General features: G+C 45.2%; 1 protein-coding gene across 11 annotated transcripts in view; it reads right to left on the bottom strand.

Annotated features, from left to right (window-relative positions):
• LOC119175608 (uncharacterized) overlaps positions 1 to 22,701 on the bottom strand; it is a 497,980-nt gene that overhangs the window by 458,334 nt on the left and 16,945 nt on the right. For 10 of the 11 annotated variants that reach the window (XM_075881653.1, XM_075881644.1, XM_075881647.1 and 7 more), the window contains exons 3-5: positions 9,449 to 9,541; positions 6,780 to 6,851; positions 6,668 to 6,715 (exon numbers count right to left, since the gene is read on the bottom strand). In XM_075881653.1, coding sequence (XP_075737768.1) covers positions 6,668 to 6,715; positions 6,780 to 6,851; positions 9,449 to 9,541 — 213 coding nt within the window. The remainder of the gene's footprint in view (positions 1 to 6,667; positions 6,716 to 6,779; positions 6,852 to 9,448; positions 9,542 to 22,701) is intronic. The other variant, XM_075881648.1, reaches the window with a different exon arrangement.

Here is a 22,701-nt window from a genome sequence, read left to right as displayed (position 1 = left end):
CTGAAGCAAACTGCAGAAGCGAGGGCACACCGTCGCAACAGAGCGAAGAGAGCTCGTGTTGAGGACACTGACCGCAAGAGCCGTGAAGGACTAAGCTATGGTGCAGGGGACTTCTAGACACTTGCAGTGCATTGAAGGCAAGGTACTTTTCATTGTGCCCCAATTTGATGCAAAAAGAATGATTTCCTAATAAATGCCAACTTTGCGAACTTTCAAACTTGTTTTTCTCATTTTCATTTTTTCTGACAGTTTCACGTTTTCCGGGCAGCCTTTTAGAAACTTATATTCATTGTATAGTAACGAAACTTGGCACACATATTCTTCAACACATGCAGAATGCAAATATCTACTCTAAATTGCAATGCCTACCAGCATTAGTTGTGAAAATATTAGCTTATTGTTTCAAGGCAGATTGAAAATAATAAGTCATTCAATACAATTTTTTTTTCTTGGTTCCAATATTTCTGTGACATGTCTATATAGATATTTGCACTTTTCAATCTACCAAGAGTCAAATAAGATCAGACACAGTGCTTTTACTGAAAGTTTAGTACATAAAAAGAGTGCCCGCAAAAAATGTAACTTTTTGCTATTGTTTATGGCATAACTCAATAATTATAGCAGCTACACAAAAAATGATTGCATATTTGAAATCTGCATGAAAAACTATACTAATAACAAACTTTTCAAGTCTCTATTACTAGAAATAAAAAAAAAAACTTTTTCGAGGAGCGTCTCCCCTTAAAGAATCCCCTGAGTCAACAAGTTCAGTTTTTTGTGTAGCCTCTAAGCATGTGTAAATATTCGAACACATCAAAGAATGGAACAAGTATTGCAATTAAAATTAGCTTCAACACGAATTTATAAATGATTTGAAATTTCCAAGTATTAAAAAAATATATGTGGGCGATTACACGCATGATCGACCAAGGCAGGGCCAGTCGACCTTTTAAATTTCCTTAAATGTATTGTTGCCTGATGAGTGAATAGAAGAGATCCGCAATTGGTTTTGCCAGAAAAAAATTTTTCGAAGCACAGTAAATCGATAATGACGAAGAGGTGGAGTGCCCTGCTTACCTGCTCTGCCGCTTTTTCTGACTTTGGCGATGGATTACACAAAATATATTATAGCTGCATACTTCAAGTTCACCTAGCTAAATATAGGCATATTTATGATTGCGTTCAGTTATTTTTTTATTCTCTCTATAGTGTATATGTTTTCATAAAAAAATCTCAAATTCGACCAAGAAATTTTTTTTCCCTATACTTTGCATGCCTTTATTTCAAAAAGGGCCTATGACAGAGCAGTTAAAGTTCCACATAACTTGATCAATAAGCTTATATATAAAACTGCCAAAGCTTATGTTAATGTAACACTTTTCAATAAAAAGAGACAGTCGCGCTAACTAGGGGGTGAAACATGGTAGATGGGTTTGGGAGCAGTCCTGGGAGCAGGCAAAAGTGATTTTTGTGGCAGGCTTGGAACAGCCAGAAGGGACATTTGAAGCAGGCCTGGTGCAGCCAGAAAGATCCTTTAAAGCATGCTTGGAGCAGCCATACGGTTGCTTTTGAGCAAGTGTAGAGCAGTAAATACATTCAGAACAAATTTAGCCCCGTTAAAAGCACTTATGAAACTGCATTTTTTCAATGCTGCATTCTTTGAACACTCAGCTATGTTGTGCAATACTCTCTTTAATGAAATAAAAATTATACGAACACTCCCAACCAGTTTTTGCTGTTGCCGTCATGTCCCGTATAAATTACAAATTGATTACATACTCCCACACAGCGTATGTTCTGTCCACGAGTAAAAGTGCGGGAGTGCGCGCGACGAACACGGCTGAAACAGAGGTTAAACGATGCAGCCACCAATCTCCATCGCTCGGAGATGTATGCGATAACATCCGATACCCCTGCCCGGGAGGCCTGTAGTCAAACAGAGAAGAAGCACTCCACTCGTCTTGGAAGCGCATAAAAAAACGTGCGAGGAGAGGGGGGTGTCGCTCGAGCAAAAACAATGAACTTAGCTACTAAGGGAGGGGTCGTGATCACTGGCACGTACGCTAGCTCGGGAGCCATCAGCCGCTGACTCGCATACACTTTTACGTGCTACACTCTCATCATGAAGAGAATGTACGAAAACTGTTGCTCTCCTTGAAGTAGTCGTATTCTCGTACACCAGCATTTTGTACAGTGACGTGAGATCGGATCCAAATGAGTTAGCTGCCAGCCTCATTTTGTATAACCTTACAATTTGCTGCTATCGAAATTCATTTCTTCACACTTGTGATACTGCGACTTTTTTAGTTATGTACAGCTACCCATGCTTTTTTTTAACCTGAACGCGTGAGTGTCAACTGCAGAGTTGATAAGAGCGAAGCAGAGTGGCCAAATGAATGAAAATACGTGCATATGCTCAATGAACAGTCGTGTGCACCAGTCTGTGCTAGGCTGTTCCGGAAAACAAACATCCCCCCCCCCCACCCCCCCTATTTCGAGCGCCATTAGCTCTATCCTTGATTTCTTTTTCGAATGCTGCCATTACGTTATAAAAACACTTTCACCAGAATGGCGAAGCAACGAATGCCATAGCAACAAAGGCTGGCAGCGAACTCTTTTAGATCCGATATCGCCTAACTCTACAATATGCTGGTGTAGGAAAATATAAGAGAATAAGAGATGCCCTTCTTGCAGTCTTTTCGCATTGAGAGCGCAGCATGTGGATGGGTTCACGAGCTATTCCCGCTGATGCTTGCCATGATTGCGTTCCCATAGAGATCGCGATTACACTCTTAGGATCAAAGTTCACGGCTGCTCTTGGCGCGATCACAGCGTTTACGAAACCGGAACTATAACCGTTTTGATAACACGAAAAAATTCACGAGTATGGCAAACCAACAAGCTCAAGCCAGCACCCTTCTAATAGAATGGCTTGTTATGCATTTATAATGCTACTGCATCAAACAAACGAGAACAACTAGAAAATGTTTACATTTGGTCTTGCAAAAATTCTTTTAGATGACAACTAGCGGGACATTAGCACAGCTATCTGACTGTCAGATGGCCGTCTACGCCTATAAAATGTCTTGACCAAGACATGTATTAGCTCTTTCGACTAGCCATTCAAGACGTTTATTAGACGTGAAATAGCTTCTTTTGTGTTTCATGGGATGGCGACTGTATTTGCTGTAGGTGGGCCATGTGATGATTGTTACGGGGGAGCCTGTGTCTACTTGCATTTGGAGAGCCACCCCATCCAATTCCGTGGTGCGATAAATTGGCTGGACCATGTTCACTGATGCCATTTGCACGTTGAGCAGAAACTCTTCGTTGTCATCGTTATCTGACCACTGGCCTTCACAATGAAATAGTTTGTTTTGCCAATACTGGTGCCGCTAGCACACACAGGCTAGGTGCCCTTGCTTGTAAATGTGAACCATTCAACAGAACGAAACTTCCATTTTGCCGCTGTATGCCCACTTTGGTCACAACATGGGCATGCCTCTTCGTGCTGCCAGTCTTCCCTGCTCACCAACTCTCGTGGGGCTGAGAGCCTGGGTGGTCGGCCCTTGCGCTTTATCGCGAGAGCGTGCACATTGCCCGTGTTTTGCACGCTGGCCATATGGTCCACAATTGCGATGCCATCTCTGCAATACGCACTGCCTTTTCCGCATCCTTGAGCACGAATTCTGTCTTTGACAACAGATGCCAACGAACACTCGCATCACGTATGCTGTGAACAATGAAGAGGTCCCTTAGCATCCTGTTGAGGGCGTTACCGCAATTTCCCCTACTTGCATTTTTTTCATATTTCCACTATAAATTCATTTGCTGACTATCCTGCAAGCTGATTTCGTGAGAAGAACTTGTACGATTTTGTGATTTCATTGCATGCCGGAGCAAATCACTCACCCAGGAACTTCATGGCATCCGCTTATTTCAGATACTGTATCTTCACCAGCGTGCAGCGTGCAACCAATAAATTCACTGTCTTTGCGCTCAATGCAGTAACTAAAATTGCCCGACGTTTCTTCTCGTCCGCGATGTCCTGAACCTCGAGGTATGCTTCCAAGCGCTTCTGGTAAGCCTCCCAGTTGTCCACCTCCTCATTAAAAGCTGGTGGCCCCGTGTGTGCAGCCATGGTCGCAGTGTGACCAATGGTTCGACCGCCTCGTTGCCAGTGAAGCGTACAGCCACAACCGGACAACAGTGAACAGCGTTTATTGAGAAAGAGGCTTTTGATAACCTCTGGAGGATATGCGCATAATGTGCGCAGTGGCAATGACAAGTGCCAATGACGATGCATCAGTAAGAGACACCAGTGTGCCTAGAGTAAAATACAAGTTACTGAGAAAATGCATACAAGGTACCCTGCTTATAAGAGACAAAAATTACTGTCCTGAAGATGCTCTTTTCGTATGTTCAAGGTACAGGTGAACCCGCGTAACGTATGCTGCGAACTTGTACTTTCAACACACAAAAAGAGCAAACAATGTCTGCTACGTCTGCACTTCTGATATGTCGGGTTAGAGCACATAGCTGCAATGGGAGCAAAGGGCGGATAAAATAGCGACACTCCAATGCACATGTGTGGAATTTACCCTATCTATCTTCCTAAGGACAGTCCTCTTTGGCCTGGAACACGCTGGACTGTGCGCGCTTGCTTGCTCCTTAATCCAGCACTCATGGCCGCTCCCGTGACCAAATCATTTCGAGATTGGCATCCTCAGTGGAGTTAACAGCTATTTGAGTGTTGCTTGTCTTTTAAGAAATTCTAGCATAGGCCTGCATTCCATACTTAGCAGGCAGGAAGTCCAATCTACAATTGCCTATTCTTGTGCAAGAGCATTATTTGACAAGCCATAACTGCAAGTGAAATCACTTTAACCAACATGTTTTTATTGATTCTGAAAGATGATGTGCAAGAAAATAAGTGGCGAAAGCTCAAGAAATATCAAAAATGTTCCGTTTTGAATAATCGTCAAAAGTGTTTCCCTTGCATGCAGTTTTTCTGAAGATAGCCAATTGTATCTTTTCATTGAAAAGTGTTATTAATATAAAGCATTTTATAAGTAAGGATGCAGAAAAAGTAGAATGGAATTTTCACCACTCTGTTGTAAGCCCTCTTTCAAATAAAAGCCTGCAAAATGAACAAAAAAACACTTCTTGGGTCGATTTTAAATTTTTTAAACAAAATTATATGCACTACTCAGGAAGCAAAAAATAATTGAACGTAAGTACAATTATGCATATATTTAGCTAAGCAAATTCGAAATACGAAGCTTTATTATATTTTGTGTAATTTATTTTGTGTAATTCAAATCAGCAGAGCAGGTAAGCTTGGCACTCCACTTTTTTGTCATTACTGATTTACTGTGCTTCGAAAAATTTTTTTTCCCGGCAAAACCGATTGCGAATCTTTTTTTTTCAACTTATCAAGAAACAATATACAAAACGCTAAAAGAAATTTAAGAGGTCAACCAGCTATGCTTTGTTCGATCTTACGTGGAATCACCACCCATGTATACTTGAGCACATTAACACTCTTACAAAGGTCGTTTCACTGCAGTAAAAAGGTGTTTTGCCTTCAATACACCTATCCAGTAGAAACGCACACTGTCGCAAATCCTCACATTGCAGGACACCTCATTTGGCAACTCGAGATGCTTGTGTTTGTCCTGCATGCACTTCTGATAAATTATTAGTGACAAGAGCTGTCTATAAGATGGTTTTAAAGTAAGCGCGCGTGCTCGTCCAAGTATTTAGGTGCAATCAATATTTTCTGTGGTCTGATGTAGACAGTGGGCCCCCTCATGACATCGCAGAGGCAAGTATTGTTGGCATCAGAGCAAACCCCGACCCGGAGACTATGGTTGGTCAACTCTCTCACCCTGTTGTTGCGCTGCTCTCAGGCTGTCCTTGGCTGCTTGCGCCAGGAATGCTTTTTTTTTTGTTCCGAGGGGGACACGCTCAAAGAGTCCACATCGTTTCATTTTTCACCCCTTGCGGGTCTCCCTATTTCAAAACAACTCACTCAGCGTCACCGGAGCTTGAGGGCACGTAGTCACAGGCACTGTGGGACAGGCGCTAGTTTCTTGTGGTATTTAGGCAGGTGTATTGAAGTGACGCGGAATTTATCTGAATTAGCGATGCTAGCATAAACTAGACGATACATTAGAACATTTATGATTCAATTTTGGCATTACCCTATGCAAAGCTACAAACCACTGTAAAAAAGTCGCAAAGAAATGTTTCACTGTCAGGGGTCCTTTGAAGTTAAATGAATACTGATTAATACTGATTAATCCTTTTCAATTTTAAAAGCTTCTTAGGCCAGATTATATGCTCAAAGCATAGTGCATTATAAAACAATCTATTTTATAAGTAACAACTTGCATTCTACCAAAAGCAAAATCCTTGTTTGCTTCCACTTCCCTTTGAACCAAAAAGAATGACATTACTCCATGCCTTGTTCCAATTCAATATACTCTGCAAGTTGGCTGAGTCGCAATAAGTATACTCATTTCTTTTCATAATATATATTAATTGATCTCAGACAAAATCACTATTCACTAGGAACCTAAACTTGACACTTTTAGTAGCCAGGCGATATTAATCAGAAACGTAGCCTTTCAAAAATAATCCAAAACAAAAAATAGGGTCCTACCTGTATGTCCCTGGAGTCAGCCTTGACATCCTCCTCATCATAGACACGCTGCAGGAGAAGGGAAGGCAGCACGTCAACGACAGTCAGCGAGTGAGAAAAGCACCCTACTCACATTTTCCACAAACTGTAGGCTGTTCAAGTGACTGAAGTCATTGATGACGTTGTGCACCTTGACATCAGATATCTGCAATGAGCATGAATGTCACTTTACAGCTCACTAAAGGCATGCACAATCCTTCTGAATGCACAGATCCTCTTTTTTTTCTTTTGTTCAGTAGACAGGCAAATATTTAGGCCGCTTTGCACAAGCCTGAAGGAAGTACGGAGCTAAGTGGTCTTTCCTCCGTAATTTTTCTTCCTCTGTTTCTTTTGATTCGTTTATTCATGCAGCAGCTCTTTTCGCTCGGTGTGTGTGGAATGTGTAACTGTGCCCGAAAACTATCATCATCACGAAAGAGTATGTGCCACAGAATATTGGCAAACACCGCTATGGTATACCCTGAGAACAAGTACACAGACTAAACAAGAAAGAAAAAAATTCTTCACAAGGCAGCATTTCAACATGCGTACCACCCATGATCACTTCGATGATCTGGACACGCTCGAAGAGGTGGGAAAAAAAGGAAAGAAAACAAAGAGGACGACAGCACAAAGAATAAGGAAGAGAACAGGCACCAAGGATAAAACCGCATATCTCAAAATAAGATGTGTTGGTAGACAGAGAGGACAAGTGCAAACCGCCCGAAATTTATGTTCCATTTACTTTTATTATTTTTTATGCATTTTTGTTCTTTATATTTTCATGCTTACTCTTTCTTTGTACACCTCTTATATGTCTTCTGTGCCTGATTCTCCTGCTTTCACTGTGTTTTCCCTTTCTCTTTCTTTCTCATTAAACATAAGCCTGTGAGGCCAATTGGTTTTCCATTAAAAGCGGGTACTCTCCGTGCAACGTAATAGTGCTTTATATTTTCATCGCATGTAGCAGGCACATCCCAATCTTTGTCGAAAACCTTGTCCTTGTCAAGCCTGGCACCAACGCGGTCGGAGAGCGCGTGTGCAGGCCGTCTTGTGGAGTTTCGTAGAGATTTGCCCAACATGTGAGGAAAAGCAGATTAGCGAATGTGTTTTATCCTTTCAGGTCTGACAGTAGGTACAAGCCTTGTTTGAAGATTGCATTGCACTCGCACATTAGCACACATGCTCCGGGGGTGCATTTAATCAAGCCCATATTATTCCATGGCAATGTCCATAGCCAACCAACCAGCTCTGAGCAGATTTGATTGATATGTGGGGTTTAACGTCCCAAAACAACAATATGATTATGAGAGACGCCGTAGTGGAGGGCTCCGGAAATTTCGACCACCTGGAGTTCTTTTACGTGCACCCAAATCCGAGCACACGGGCCTACAACATTTCCGCCTCCATCAGAAATGCAGCCGCCGCAGCCGGGATACGAACCTGCGACCTGGGGGTCAGCAGCAGAGTACCTTAGCCACCAGACCACCGCGGCGGGGCAGCTCTGAGTAGGCCCACGAAGCAGCTGCCAGTGGTCCCAACATGGGAATCGCCCATACGGTGCGTCCTCCACGACCTGTCACCTCATGAGCGTCAATCACTCTCTCTTTTTATTATACTGTCTCCCCTTCTCCTGATGCTCACTTCCCATTCCCAGCCCTCTGCGATGCTATATTGTACCCCTATAAAAGGCTATGCTATGTTCTACTCCCATGCTTGGATAGCGGAGTGGTTACAACCCTTGTCTTACCATCGCGAGTACACCAAGTGGGACCTTTCTCTGTGCTCATTCACTTGCCCATATGAGTTGCTGGACAAATCAACGCATGTGTTTTGAGAGCAAAGCAGAACATGAATAGCATAAAGGGAATGAAGCCCCAAGAATTGCATGCAGATGGCCTTTTTTTTTTCTTTTTATTGCAAAGGTTGCTTTTCCAAAGCGAGGAAGATTACAGACAACTGCTTAGACAAAGACATACAGTGCACCAAGCACAGCAGTGTGTTGTACGTCTTCTTGTCCCAGCAGATTTCTCAGTCAACTTGCCAAAGTTGAGTCGCTAAGTGCTTAAAACACAAAAAAACTTGGAGAACTCCACAATATTTGCACTTTAACTTGCCCGGTTTGGCAATTTGAACACCTCTTTCGAATTTTGTTTGTATGAATGTGCTCAGTACACATGCAATTATTAAGAAAAACTAGAAAGCGCTGGCTACATCAAAGTGCCTTCTCAATGACAAATACTACTATGCCTGTGAGCCCAACCATTCTGTATCTGTGCTGCCATAGAGCAAGGCAAATAGGGTTCACATCTAAGAATAAAAAAAAAAAATAATTTCTCCACCTAAATATGATGATGATGATGATTTGTGGGGTTTAACGTTCCAAAACCACCATATGATTATGAGAGACGCCGTAGTGGAGGGCTCCGGAAATTTCGACCACCTGGGGTTCTTTAACGTGCACCCAAATCTGAGCACACGGTTCTCCACCTAAATAATGAACCAGGTACCAATTAACATAGAATACAGCACCACTTTACACTTACTTTTTGCCATGTAAAAGTTAACAGTGTCTTTGCACTTGAGATGTAACCAAGCATACCATTTGCAGCCGGTCAACCACAATTATAATTTTGGCAGTTTATAAATGTGCCAAGACATGGTGGCACATCAGCAGCACACCTGATGTAACACATGATGTATGTTTTCAACGGAAAACCTGTCACCTCTTTGTAGACGATGGTAAAGAATACCAAAGCTTACCATAGTTTCATGAACAAGTCCTTCCAGCTGTTTCTGGATTTCAGATGTTCTCGATATTATGCTCCGGGTGAAAGCTTCGAGGTATGCAAGCAGCTGAAACCAACCAGCAAAACATTCAAGTACTTGGCACTCTAAGCACAAACTTTACCTATGACAATGAACGTAATGACCGACTTGCCTTTCTCGCTTCTTCAAGTAATTTCAGTAAGTGTACATGAAAAGTACTCCAGAGTTTAAAGATCATAAAACATTTTCGCTTTACTACTGCAGCCCAAACCAGGCAAACTTCTGTTCAAACACTGAGTTTTTTTTACAAAAATATCTATCTATTGTACCAGTCATAAAACTTTTCCTGGCTACAGTTTTGTGATGGGAGGAGTGTGCGAGTGTTGTGTATGGTGTCATAGAAAAGCTGATATGGAGATAGCAGACGAGTTTGCCAGCGAGAAGCGTGGTGGAAAAACTAGCGCAAAGACAAAGATGACGAGGGACTGCGACACGAGGGGGAAAGCTGCTTCATGTGTAGAGTGTGTATGCCCTTTTAACCTTGTAACCTTTAATCTTGTAAGTATAGTACTTCTGGGTGGCATGATCTCGCAATGCCCTGGCACCCAGCACACTACAAGATGCTGTTTGGATGTGTAGACCATGCACAAGTGAGTAAAAGCAAGACAAGGACAGGGTTTGCGTTTTCGAGCTTTTACCACGCTTAGTGACTCCGTGAATACCATTGCCTTTTGCAGTTTTCTTTTGTTCAATGTGTTTAACGGCCCCAAGTATCGCATACATAGTCGAGAATATGACGGAATATTGTCTGGTCAAGTAAAAGCATTGTTGAAAAACAGGTCACTGACCAATGTCAAACAAAATAGACGACCTTTCGGGATTGGATCCCTTGTTCACAATCTATGAACAAGAAATCCGTACGGATCCCAAAACATTTGTTTTGTTCGACATTGGTCAGTGACCCGTTTTTCAACAAGTATCGCATACGCTTCTGTGAAAATGCTTCTATCAGGATGCAGAACGCAGGCATCCAAAAAAGATGACCCGATCGCTGCATACGACACAGAAGTGTTGGAAACCCGTAAAGAACTCGGGACATGTGTATTTATGTTGTAGTTACAGGAAGTATGTCTGAATATGTGCAATTGGCACATCCTTCGTAACCTCTAAGAGGGACATGTCGCAATCTATCGCCTGCCACTGCCACGGTGGTGGGCATACTGCGGGAGCCATCAAGCGGTGTTCAAGTGGTTTCCTTCATTAGGCCCCTCACACGTAGTGAGTAGGGCTGTCTCATAGAAGGCCATCTCTCAAACACAGCCAGGCTTGACATGACATTAATTGAGGAATGTGAAGGACGTTCCTTGTCTGCATTCACTTTAAGATAATATTTAAAAGACATGTAACATCTCTCTAGGTGGAGCGACCGTTCGTTCAATTTCACGTACAGGCTTTCCATGGGGCTAGCGTGAAAAGCACCCGCAGAGAGGCGTTCGCCTAGGTGATGAATAGGGTCAAGCATTTCAAGGGCAGTAGGTGTCGCAGAATGATATGCTATTGCCCCATAGTCTAGGCGAGTACGTATGAGGCTTTTATACAAATTCATCAGACACTTCTTGTCACTTCCCCACGTAGTGCATTGCAACACTTTTAGAATGTTCATGGCTTTTATGAACTTGTTTTTTAAATACTTGATATGTGGTATGAACGCTACCTTGCATGGTGTTCAAGAATAGGCCTAAGAATGTATGTAAGCATGACGTACTAACAATTTCCTAGGAAGTTTTTAAATGCCTATAATGATGCTTTCCCACTAATTAGAAGAAGAGTAGATTGGAAGAAGTTCTGAAAGCCATGGATAACGAAACATTTCATGAAAAGATCCGAACTAAGAACGAAATGTACCATTCTTTTATTCAAAATCAGGATCCTAACCTTCCAAAAGAGTGCATATAAAAAGTATAGTGAAGAAGAGTGGCCTCAGCGGCATTGCTCTGCACCTCAAGGGCATCGTCATCAGCATGAGCTCATGTTTGCTGTTTTTGGCCGGACCCTTCTGACTGCTTCTCTTTCCGCGTTCTGCTCTGCCAATAAACCCCTCAGCAAGAGGTGGAGCCTGCTAAGTTTCGATCAACCTGGCACATCAGAATCGCATTCTACCGTCCATTATGCCCACCGACGTAAGGGCCACTCCAACTCTTCCAATGGCACCACCCACTGTCCTCTGCGCCGGTTCCTTGCATCTGCGAGATCCCTCTGTTTTCTCAGCCGCCGATGACAAGGACGTTGACAATTGGATTTCCACATATGAGTGAGTGAGTGCTCGCAACAAATGGGATGACGCTGCCAAGTTGGGCTACGTCTCCTTCTACCTGTCGGACATGGCAAAGCTGTGTTACATCAACCACGAAGCTGAACTTCCTACGTGGCCTGTATCCAAAACCAGCCTCACACAAGTTTTCGGATGGCTCGAGGTACGAAAACACTGTGCTGAACAACACTTGTGTACTTCGTCCTAACAGCTTGGTAAGAATTTCACAAGCTATATTGAGGACATTCTGGACCATTGCAAGGGGGTAAACGGGTCGATGCCCGAAGAGAATAAGATTAAACACGACGGCGCTTTCAAATGTTGCTCTCCAAGAGTCCTTGCACTGTCGTCGAACTGATAGAGTTATGCCAGAGTTTCGACGAGCTGCACAGGCAACGTCTTTAAACCCGACGTCCCTCAGCGCCCGACAACTCTTTTCCAACCTGTCCAGCCTTGGCATAGCAGACGACCATGCTCCTCTTTCATTCGCACTGAGGACGCTCGCCAACTCTCTTTGATGTCCTGTCTATCCGATAAACCACCCTGTTTTACCCCTACACTCCGTGACTTCATCCAGGATCAGGTCGCACAAGCTCTTCCTCCCACCAGTGAACCGCTGCCAGTCAGTCCCCATACCTCTCGCGTACACTAAGGCCATTGCTCGACCTCGACAGCCTGCGTTCCAGCCAGCGCCTATATATTCGCCGCCGCCCTTTTCGCCACCAGCCTATTCACCGCAGCCTATGCCAATGCCTCCCCGGCCTCATTTTTCTGCCCCGTGGCGCATTATTGCCATCATCACCAGGCTTCTCCCAACATTCAACAAATGCCATCTTATGACCCTCAGTTTTCCTCTCTGCCTTCCAGCCATCCTCCCTCTTACTTTCCCCCTGATCGCCTATTCGGCCCAACCCACCGCTCCCTATCTCCACGTTGTCGTTCCCCTTCCCCTCTGCGTCGGCGTTCCGGACCCACCGAGCAGAAATACTATCAGCCGCAGTACCCGAGGCACGAACTGCATCCCCAGTGCCATGCACAAGTCGTCGCCCCTGTCCAGCCAATGTCATTGAAGTGTCAGTCGATGGTATCGTCGTCATGGCAATTTTCGACACCAAAGCTGCTGTATCATGGTTCGCACAGGTTTGCAAAGCAAAAATTCAAAAATATTCAAGGACTTTCCAGGACCTGTTGCAAGTCACAGACACAAAGTGGCGTGCTAAGGTGAAACTTTTCACTCTAAAATTTTCAAAAATGACCAATTTATTACACTTACAATAAATATATGGATATCACAATTATAACGAAAAAATCTAGTCTTAACTTTTCACACCATCTCACTCTCTCCATACAGAGAGGGCACAATGCCGCATCAGAAAGTTACACGCTGACTGGCTTCAACGCGTATGTACAGTCAGTCCTTAAAGGGTTGTGACTTGCACGCTCTTTGCTGCAAGCTTTATTATAGTTCCAACAAGCATGATACATTCACCGATTTAATTCTCGCTATATAATTGATCGCTTCATTAATATGGACAATTTTCAGTTCCTGAAGGCCCCGAGTCGGGCTGGTACGTAGCAGTGTAGCTGACAGTCACATGATCACAAAGCTTTGCACACGTCATGCCGAGTATCGTCTGCTCTCGCACAAATGTGCCACACAAGCACCTGCGAAACAATCATGCCGCTAGCTGCAGCAGCCCCGATGCTTTGCCGGTACGTATATGTGGCGCAAGTCCAGAGGTCACTCACCTCACTACAGGTGTGGTGTGACGTCACTGCAACTTTTGTTGCCCCTCCTATAGACAAATTCTACGGGAAATACGTCACAAAAATGTGGTGGCGCTGTCGTCAGGCGTTTGGTTTCGCTTGGTAGGCAAAAGACGCCCTGCCTAACGCAGTTCCCGCTGAGTTTTCGATGGTGCATGTGGTGTTCTCAGTCAAGCAACGAGAAAAAAAAACGGTACGGTATACCGACGAGCTGTATCGCGGTTGGATGTGCTGAAAGGCATAAGAACGGCAGCATAAGTTTTTATCGGTTTCCACTTGACAAGGACCGTCGCAAGGAATGGGCTGCAGCCGTAGTGAACTGGTCCTCGACACGGGCTTATCAGTTGCGTGCGCTACTGATCAGCAGCACTAACCCCCGTATTCAGAAACTCTACTCGACTTAAACTTTAAACCGCCTTCAATGCAGCGCGTTCGCAATGCGTCTGTGCATTTGTGCTGCCTTGGCACGGCCTAAAGACAGAGCGTTCAAAACACATTTGTGCTGCATTGAAGCCTGTGGCAAGTCAAGATCAAGTCAAGCAGCGTTTCTGAATATAGGGGTAAGGCTCCTGAAGTAATCACTGGCAGGAAACACAGAATGTGAGGGTGAGTCGCGTCTCTCAACAACGTTTTGTTTGTTGGTTGGTGCAGATCGCAACCCTCAGTGCTTTTGGCGCGGGGCATGGAGTCCGGCTTTCCCACCACAAATTGTGAGTGAATAATGCCGACATCGTCTACTTGTGTTTACAAACATGGAATGAGTCTATAGAACTACATCAGAGTTGGCCACGCTCACGATGGGCGTCAATCAGGAGAATGAGCATTTAGGTACACTTGGGAAGTGACCTTTCCGACCATTCGTGTGGAGTGTCTTTGCATACAAAGCAAACCCACAGAATGCTTGATATAGCCTGGAATTCGGATGGCACCACCCCATTAAGAGCAATGGCTTGTGCAGTTGACACTTGCAGCATGCTGCTGGAACACCAAGTGGTAATAACTGTCACAGTGATTAATTTGTACTCATCCTGTGGATACATGGATGTTCTTTTTTAGCATCCTTCTTGGTGTTTAAGCAGCACGCTTCTAATGTAGAGCTGTGACAGTTGTTCATCAGCACTTCTCCTGTGTGCTTTCTTTTCGTGCATCCTTTGTGCTTGAGCAGCGCATTTCATGTATGGAGTTGCTTGCCCTTCGTGTGACATTCGGATACATTCGGATTTCTTGCTATCACATTTATCGTTTCATGCTCGCCATGAAACCAACCTTTTTCTTTTTTCACATGCATTTTTGCAAAATGGGACCATGTGCTCCCCCGCCGCATTACTACTTCCGATCTATCACATTTAGAGGGTCGCGATGTCAATGTGAGAGTGCACTGCTCACGAAATTTAAGGATTTTGAAAGATGGCAAAAATTTCCAAGACTTTCAAGGGCCTTGAAAATGCATTTTTCAAATTCAAGGGTTTTAAAAGATTTCGAGAACCTGTACGAACTCTGTATTTGTCCTTTCTGCCCAGCTGTGCCGCAAACTCCACAAAGTTCTGGCGCCATTATGCGGCCTCTCTCTTAGAACGGCTAATGCACAAAGCGCGACACCTCTCTCAGCCTGTACCACACAAGTCGTCATCCAAAAACTCGTGAATATCCTCGAATTCGTCGTGCTGTCCTGGTGTTCCCATGACATAATACTCGGCTGGGACTTTTTTGCAAATAATAATGCCGTCATTGACTCCTGTCACGCCGAACTTGAGCTTTCTGCACTTCCTGATGTTGACGCTGTCAAAGCCTCCGTCTCTCATTATAAACTGTCTGTATCCGACGACAACACGAAACTGCCGGGCTCTTCCCTGATAGTGACTGTGTCGTGTACAGCTATTGCTGATGGTGATGTTCTCTTTACGCCCTCACACCTGTTCATTCAATGCAAATGTTCTCCACTGCTCGTTGCTCTCCTCACTCTCCACCGCGGTGTCACGAAGACGCTCATTTACAACATGGTGGAATAGCCTTTAACTTTATTCCATGGTGAATGTCTCTGTCACGTGCATCAAATCTACGCCTGTCACATTTTTGACGCTCCGTTTAGTTCACTTACTATGGGTCTCAGTGCACTCACTTTTGACCCTGCTGTTGACCAGACGCTCCTTGATGCTTTCCACTGCTCCACCGATGCCGCAACGTCTTCTTCAAAACGAAGCCAGTTGGCCAACCTGCTACAAATGTTTCACACTTCTTTTGACAGCCACGCTTCTTGCCTCGGTCACACATTGACCATACCTCACAAGATTGACACAGGTATGTGGTTCGAACCAGGACCAACACCTATCTGGGGCAGTCGCTCTGCCAATTGAGCTAACCAGGAAGCTAGCATTTGACAGCGCGAGGGTGTACTCATCGACAACTCGAAGCACATGAATACAAGTATTACAAATGTATGTTGCAAATGTTGCTCATTTTCAACATACAAGTATATAGCATTGTATACACAGCTGGATGAGCTGCTAGATGTATACATTTTGAAGTGATATGCATTGTGCACCGAAGCCAAGTCAGACAAGGTATTGTCATTGTACACAGCCCCTCTTCCACCAAGAATAAAATAAGAACGGTCAGACAGACGAATCGTGAAAGCACCTTTTTGTTTTTGTACAAAGCTGCTTCACTGGAAGTGATCGCAGCTCGAGTCACAAAGCATGTGGTTTCTGCTCTTTCAATATAGGAGTAGATATGTGAATACGGCATAATTAATAGAATAAATCAGGCATTTTTACCCTCAAGTCACTTCTTATATTGAAACTATGACAACTTGAAAACAAGGCTGCACTTACGGGGGGGGGGGGGGGGGGGGGGAATCGACCTTTGGTGGGGGGAATTAAAACCAGATTCCCACCTCCTTTGATGCAGCACTGACATAAGTGACTCGGTGACAAGGACATTGGGGCATATAAGAGGGGGGTTAGAGCAGCCTCTGAGCAGGGGGTTAGAACCTCTTAACAACTCCCCCCCCCCTCCAATCGGTGTGCCAATGTACTACAGTAACACACCGCCACACAGCATTGTCCTCCATGGCCATCCATGTATCAGTACAAAGACAGGAGCAATGTAGTTAGTGAATAGCGTAAGCCCACGCTTGATAATCTTACAAGGAAACGTATATTTGCAGATATTTACGACGATTACACGCGACGACAATGCCTGGTACACTGGCGGGCTGGGACCAGTCTCTATCCACTTTATAGTCTTTTTTTTCAGGCAGGGACCCTCTACCGCTTTATGCCCCAATCCCACTACTGCCTTGTGGCACTACCCCGCGGCGTTAAAGCGCCGACCCGGCGCTTGTCACAAAAGGGGAGTGTTGGGTGACACATAAGGCTGCAGTCTTACGACGTGCACAACAGTGGATGGTAGTGGCGTTGAGTGCGCTTCGTCGACGACTTGCTGTATCTCGTAGGTGAGGTTGGTGATCTTGCGCAGGACTTTGTATGGTCCGTCATAGCGAAATAAAAGTTTTTCTGAGAGGCCGATGTGACGACATTGGGTCCACAAGAGTACGATAGAGCCTGGTGCATACGAAACTTCGCGGTGGTGACGATCGTATCGATCTTTCCGAGAGGCTTGAGAAAGTACGAGTCGTTCTCGGGCGATCTGTCGTGCTACGTCGGCTCGCTCTATGGCATCGCGGACGTATGTGACAGGGGAGCTTGAACCAGCGGGAAGGATTGTATCAAGAGGCTGAGAGGGTTCCCGTCCATAAAGAAGGTAGAACGGGGAATAGCCTGCGGTGTCATGTCTGGAGAAGTTGTAAGCGAAGGTGACGTAGGGTAACGTTGCGTCCCAGTCACCGTGGTCTGGAGAAACATACATTGACAACATGTCCGTGATAGTGTGATTCAGGCGCTCTGTAAGTCCATTAGTTTGTGGATGGTATGCCGTTGTGAACTTGTGGTTCGTGGAACAGGAATGTACGATATCCTGGACAATGCGAGATAAAAAGCATCGGCCTTGGTAAGTGACGAGCTGTCGAGGAGCGCCGTGATGCAATATGATGTCATGCAGTAGAAAGTCGGCCACATCGGTAGCGCAGCTGGTTGGAAGAGCGCGGGTGATCGCGTAACGTGTCGCGTAGTCGGTCACTACGGCAACCCATTTGTTCCCGGATGCAGAAGTGGGAAATGGCCCGAGAAGGTCAAGCCCTACGCAGTAGAATGGTTAAGCAGGGATCTCAATAGGGTTAAGAAGGCCAGCTGGAAGCGGTGTCGGTCGTTTGCGACGTTCACAAAGGTCGCAGCTGGCGACATACTTTTGCACAGAGCGATATAGGTGTGGCCGGAAAAAACGGCACCGGATGCAATCATAAGTGCGGGTGACTTCCAGGTGACTAGCGGCAGGTTCATCGTGAAGCTGTCAGAGAACATCTACATGCAAATGGGAAGGCACGACGAGAAGGTGGTCAGGACCATTAGGGCGCATGTTGTGGCGGTAGAGAACACCTTCATGAAGGAAATACAAGTTCAGAGAAGTGGGTGGAGTAGCGGAACTCAGGCTTTCTATGATGGGAAGTAAATCCGGGTCACGGCGTTGCTCAAAAGCAATATCAAGGAAGTCTGATATTGATAAGACGCAAGTCTCCGTAGCTCTCTCTGTGGCATCTGGTGGATCCACTGGATACCGTGACAGGCAGTCGACGTCTTGATAGAGGTGACCAGATTTATACACGACCGAGAAGGAGTATTCTTGGAGGCGGAGAGACCAACGACCGAGACGTCCCGCGGGATCCTTGAGCGAGGAAAGCCAGCAGAGTGCATGATGATCAGTTACAACAGTAAAACTGCGGCCGAAGAGCTACGGGCGAAATTTAGCGACAGCCCAAACAAGAGCAAGACGCTCTCTTTCGGTGATGGAATAGTTCCTCTCAGTAGAGGATAAAAGGCGGCTGGCGTAGGCGATGACACAGTCACGTCCATGCTGACGCTGAGCTAAAACAGCACAAATTCCGTGGCCACTCGCGTCCGTACGAACTTCTGTCGGGGCAGTCTGATCGAAGTGGGCTAATATTGGCGTAGTCGTGAGGGCTGCAATGAGCGCCGAAAATGCAGCACTTTGAGGCGAATTCCAAGTAAATGGGACGCCTTTTTTAAGAAGCTCGGTGAGAGGCCGCACAATATCGGCGAAATATCTCTACGCCAAAGTGACAGGAAGGATAAAGGGGTCTTGTCTCTGGAGTAGCTGCGTGTTGGCACAGAAACCCTTCTTCCATTTCCATTAGTTCATTTAGAAATAAATCCATGTCATTGTGACAGTTTGTATGTCCGAAATAAATTTTTCAGTAGAAAAGCACATGATTGACAGGTGCTTGTCAATAGAAGTAAAATTTAAAAAATAAGAGAAAGAAAAAAAAACACCTAGAATAGATAACACATGACTTAGATGAAAACCCGAAGGTCGTTCTCAGACTTTATAATGAACACTTTGCTGCTCCTAGTCAGACAAAATCTGGTAGTTGTCTGTCCATAAAGACTGCCAGCTTTTCTGAAGAGCTAGTGTCTTCGAAAACAAACGTTTGTTCTCAACAATAAGGTGATCATTAACGAATACTGCAGCATCAGTGAAACCATTGATGATTGATTTGTGGGGTTTAACGTCCCAAAACCACCATATGATTATGAGAGACGCCGTAGTAGAGGGCTCCGAAATTTCGACCACCTGAGGTTCTTTAACGTGCACCCAAATCTGAGCACATCAGTGAAACCAGAAAAGCCAATTCAGCCAGTACGTAGACGGGCTTTGTGAGCCCTGTGAACAAATTCGCCCTTCTCGTGGCAACAAAAGCTAGCGATAATGTTCTCCTTAAATTTTGTGGCCACATAATGGACAACGTCAATGTCAGAGAGAAAAACAGGGCAGCCGATGGCATTGCCAACGGTCTTCACGATTGCACGGCAATATTCATTTTGCGTGAATGAAACACCCTTGATCTTAAGATTATTCAGTCGAGTGTATCGTTCCAGATCCGCAACTTTTTTTTTTTTCCAATTCGTCCTCATGTTTTGCAGACAGTGCACGGACGGTTCCCAGCCACCAGCTCGTCCTGCTTTTCCTTCATGTCATTAAACCACTACTCAAGTGCTGAACACATTACGCTAGAGTTGCACATTGATCAAAGCCGAGTTTATGTAGCTTGTTAGTACACTTGGAAACAAGGTCTGGCACCACACAATCAAGCCTACCGTCGAACAGACTTTCGAGCGCGTCTATTCGCTTAGCAAGCTCGGTATTAGAAGGAATAGTGCAGTATACAATGCAAGAGCTTAGCAAAATCAGCAGTCATGGCTAAGAATACAAAAAGTAAATAAAGACTACTTCAATACCATAAACATGCACAAAGAATGCATTGCTTTTTCGTGCGAGTCATTCAGCCGCAACTCTGCTTGCCAAATGAAGATGATGTACTAGCGACATCGCTATATAGGCCTGAAGGGGCCGCACCAAATGCTGCTCGATAATAGCACACCTCGTGGCAGCACGATAAATGTGGGCGTCTGATCTCGTCGATAAATTCAATGATTAAATGTTGATTTGAAGAGCAGACTGCGCTGGTGAACTGAATTCTGTCGAAAACTGCGCTGACCCAGTGGAAACCGGCCGCTATGGTTGCGACGGGAACAGGCTGCGACAAACACTTGCTGAAAATCTGCACAAAGAAATGCGTAGCTTTTAGGTGCGAGTCAATCAGCTGTAACACTGCTTGCGAAATGAAGATGATACACCAGCAATATCCCTATAATGGCCTGAAGGGGCGGCACCAAGCGCTGCTGGGTAACAGCAGATCTCGTGACAGCACGATAAATGTGGGTGTCAAATCTCGTCAATGAATTCAACGATTAAATGTCGATTTGAAGAACACACTGCGTCGGCGCACTGAATCCTGTCGAAAACCACGCTGACCCAGAGGAGACAGGTTGCTACGGCTGCGACAGGAACAGGCTGCGACAGAAACAAGTTGCTAAAAATCTGCACAAAGAAATGCGTAGCTTTTAGGTGCGAGTCAATCGGCCGTAACGCTGCTTGCCAAATGACGATGCACCAGCGACGTCCCTATATAGGCCTGAAGAGGCGGCACCAAGCGCTGCTGGGTAATAGCAGATCTCTTGGCAGCACGACAAATGTGGGCGTCGAATCTTGTCAATGAATTCAACGATTAAATGTTGATTCGAAGAGCACACTGCAGCAGCGCACTGAATCCTGTTGAAAACCACGCTGACCCAAAGGAGACAGGTTGCTACGGCTGCGACAGGAACAGGCTGCGACAGAAACAAGCAAGTTGCTGAAAATCTGCACAAAGAAATGCGTAGCTTTTAGGTGCGAGTCAATCAGCCGTAACACTGCTTGCATTCCCTTGTTGTCCCAGGCACTAGCAACGCTTAAAGGTTGGTAAGCTCCATCCCACACCGCATAATTAAAGCTAAGTAGACTTCAAGTGCCCTTTGTGGAAACCCAGCGCACAAAACTACAGCGCTTAGCAGATGCCCCTCACTTTCTGCGTGCTCCTGAGCACAAAAAGCCTGGGGTTCCGGTGCAGCAGATGCATGGCAGTTCTTTGCAAAAGGCCCACGTGGGAGCCGGCGCTTTGGACACTCCTCTATTCTAGGTCACTTGAGGGCGACGTGCAAGTGCCATTTTTGTGTTTTGGTGCTTGATATCATGACAACTTGCCAGACTGCTGTGTGAAGTCACCAGGATTAACATTGCAGCCTATAAAGTTGGTGTGGATGTTGGCAGGTGTGCCGCGAGACATTAGATCTTAATATTGCCGCAATCACTTGCCATCCTTATCGCTTTGCTTGTGACGCACGTGGCTAGTGTGTATCTGCACTCCATCATGAAGGCGTGATCCGTGAACTTATCTTCGTGCCGCGTTTTATCGGAAAACGCCCCTCGCGAATAAGCCGAGGGCAGCCGTGGGCACCGGTGTAGTAGTTCGCCAGCTGTACGGCGGTTCACTTGTTTCTTTCGGGCGCAGGTCAGCCCAGTGAAATAAATGATTGTTGCGGCTTGCTCCCGATCCTGTCGTGCACGTTCCTTCATCGTCACGGCTACGTGACAATATAAAAATAAAGTATCTTATCAGCATTTGCTTGATCGATATATATGTGGGGTTTAACATCCCAAAACCACCATATCATTATGAGAGACGTCGTAGTGGAGGGCTCCGGAAATTTTGACCACCTGGGGTTCTTTAACCTGCACCCAAATCTGAGCACACAGACCTACAGCATCTTCGCCTCCAGCGAAAATGCAGCCGCCGCAGCCAGGATTCGATCCCGCGGCCTGCGGGTCAGCAGTCGAGTACCTCAGGCACTAGACCCCCGCAGCGGGGCTCAGCATTTGCCGAGTGTCACACTTGTTAAGAGCTGTCTCTGTTTACAGGAGATTTGTATGGCAGAGTGAACTCGCCTCCGAAAAAGGGTGTCAGTACCCCTTGAAAAAATTTGAAATGTGCCGTGCAAGAGGAGCTCAGGAGAAGCAAAAATGAAAATGGGAAAGGAACAGCAGGTTTTTCTGTGCAGCCACTGGTAGGTGGATAAAGGATGAAAAACCATGGAGGATCACTCATGGAATACTCATGGTGATTCATTGGTGGTGAAGGCCGCCAAATTGTTATACTTTCTACAGCGAAGCCCGAGACAGGTGCTGGCATGTTTACAATTATTATTATTAAGTTTTATTGGCACAAGGGCATCTAAGGCCAAAGAGTGCCAGTAAAAGTGTTGTTTAATTTCAGGTTCTGAAATATTTAAAACAGGGTGCATTTAAAAGGTATGTCACTTTATTAAAAACTTTCATTTCATTGGCTTAAGTCTGTGACGATAAATCAATCGGCAAGGCCCAAGACCCTCACGGCTTAAGTCCTTGCCTGAGCAAGAACCGCGAAGGCTCAGACATACTTGTGTTTTTTTGCACCAGGCAGTACCTCACACTTTAGGCACAGCCTAATGGCTAGGATGGAATGATATTGTTAAAAATTTGACTTTCCCAAAATAATGAAGAAGTCTCTTAAAGTCAACACCTGCATCAAGTGATAAAAACAGCATGGAATATGATACCGGTAGAGCTCCCTGAAATGAGTCAGTCGTGCTTGGTGAAGCACAGGACATTTAATGAGGAC

Source organism: Rhipicephalus microplus, chromosome X (assembly GCF_043290135.1).
Source record: "Rhipicephalus microplus isolate Deutch F79 chromosome X, USDA_Rmic, whole genome shotgun sequence".
NCBI classification, from domain to species: domain Eukaryota; kingdom Metazoa; phylum Arthropoda; class Arachnida; order Ixodida; family Ixodidae; genus Rhipicephalus; species Rhipicephalus microplus.
The sequence above is the reverse complement of the archived record's forward strand: the minus strand, read 5'-3'. Positions and strand labels throughout refer to the sequence as shown.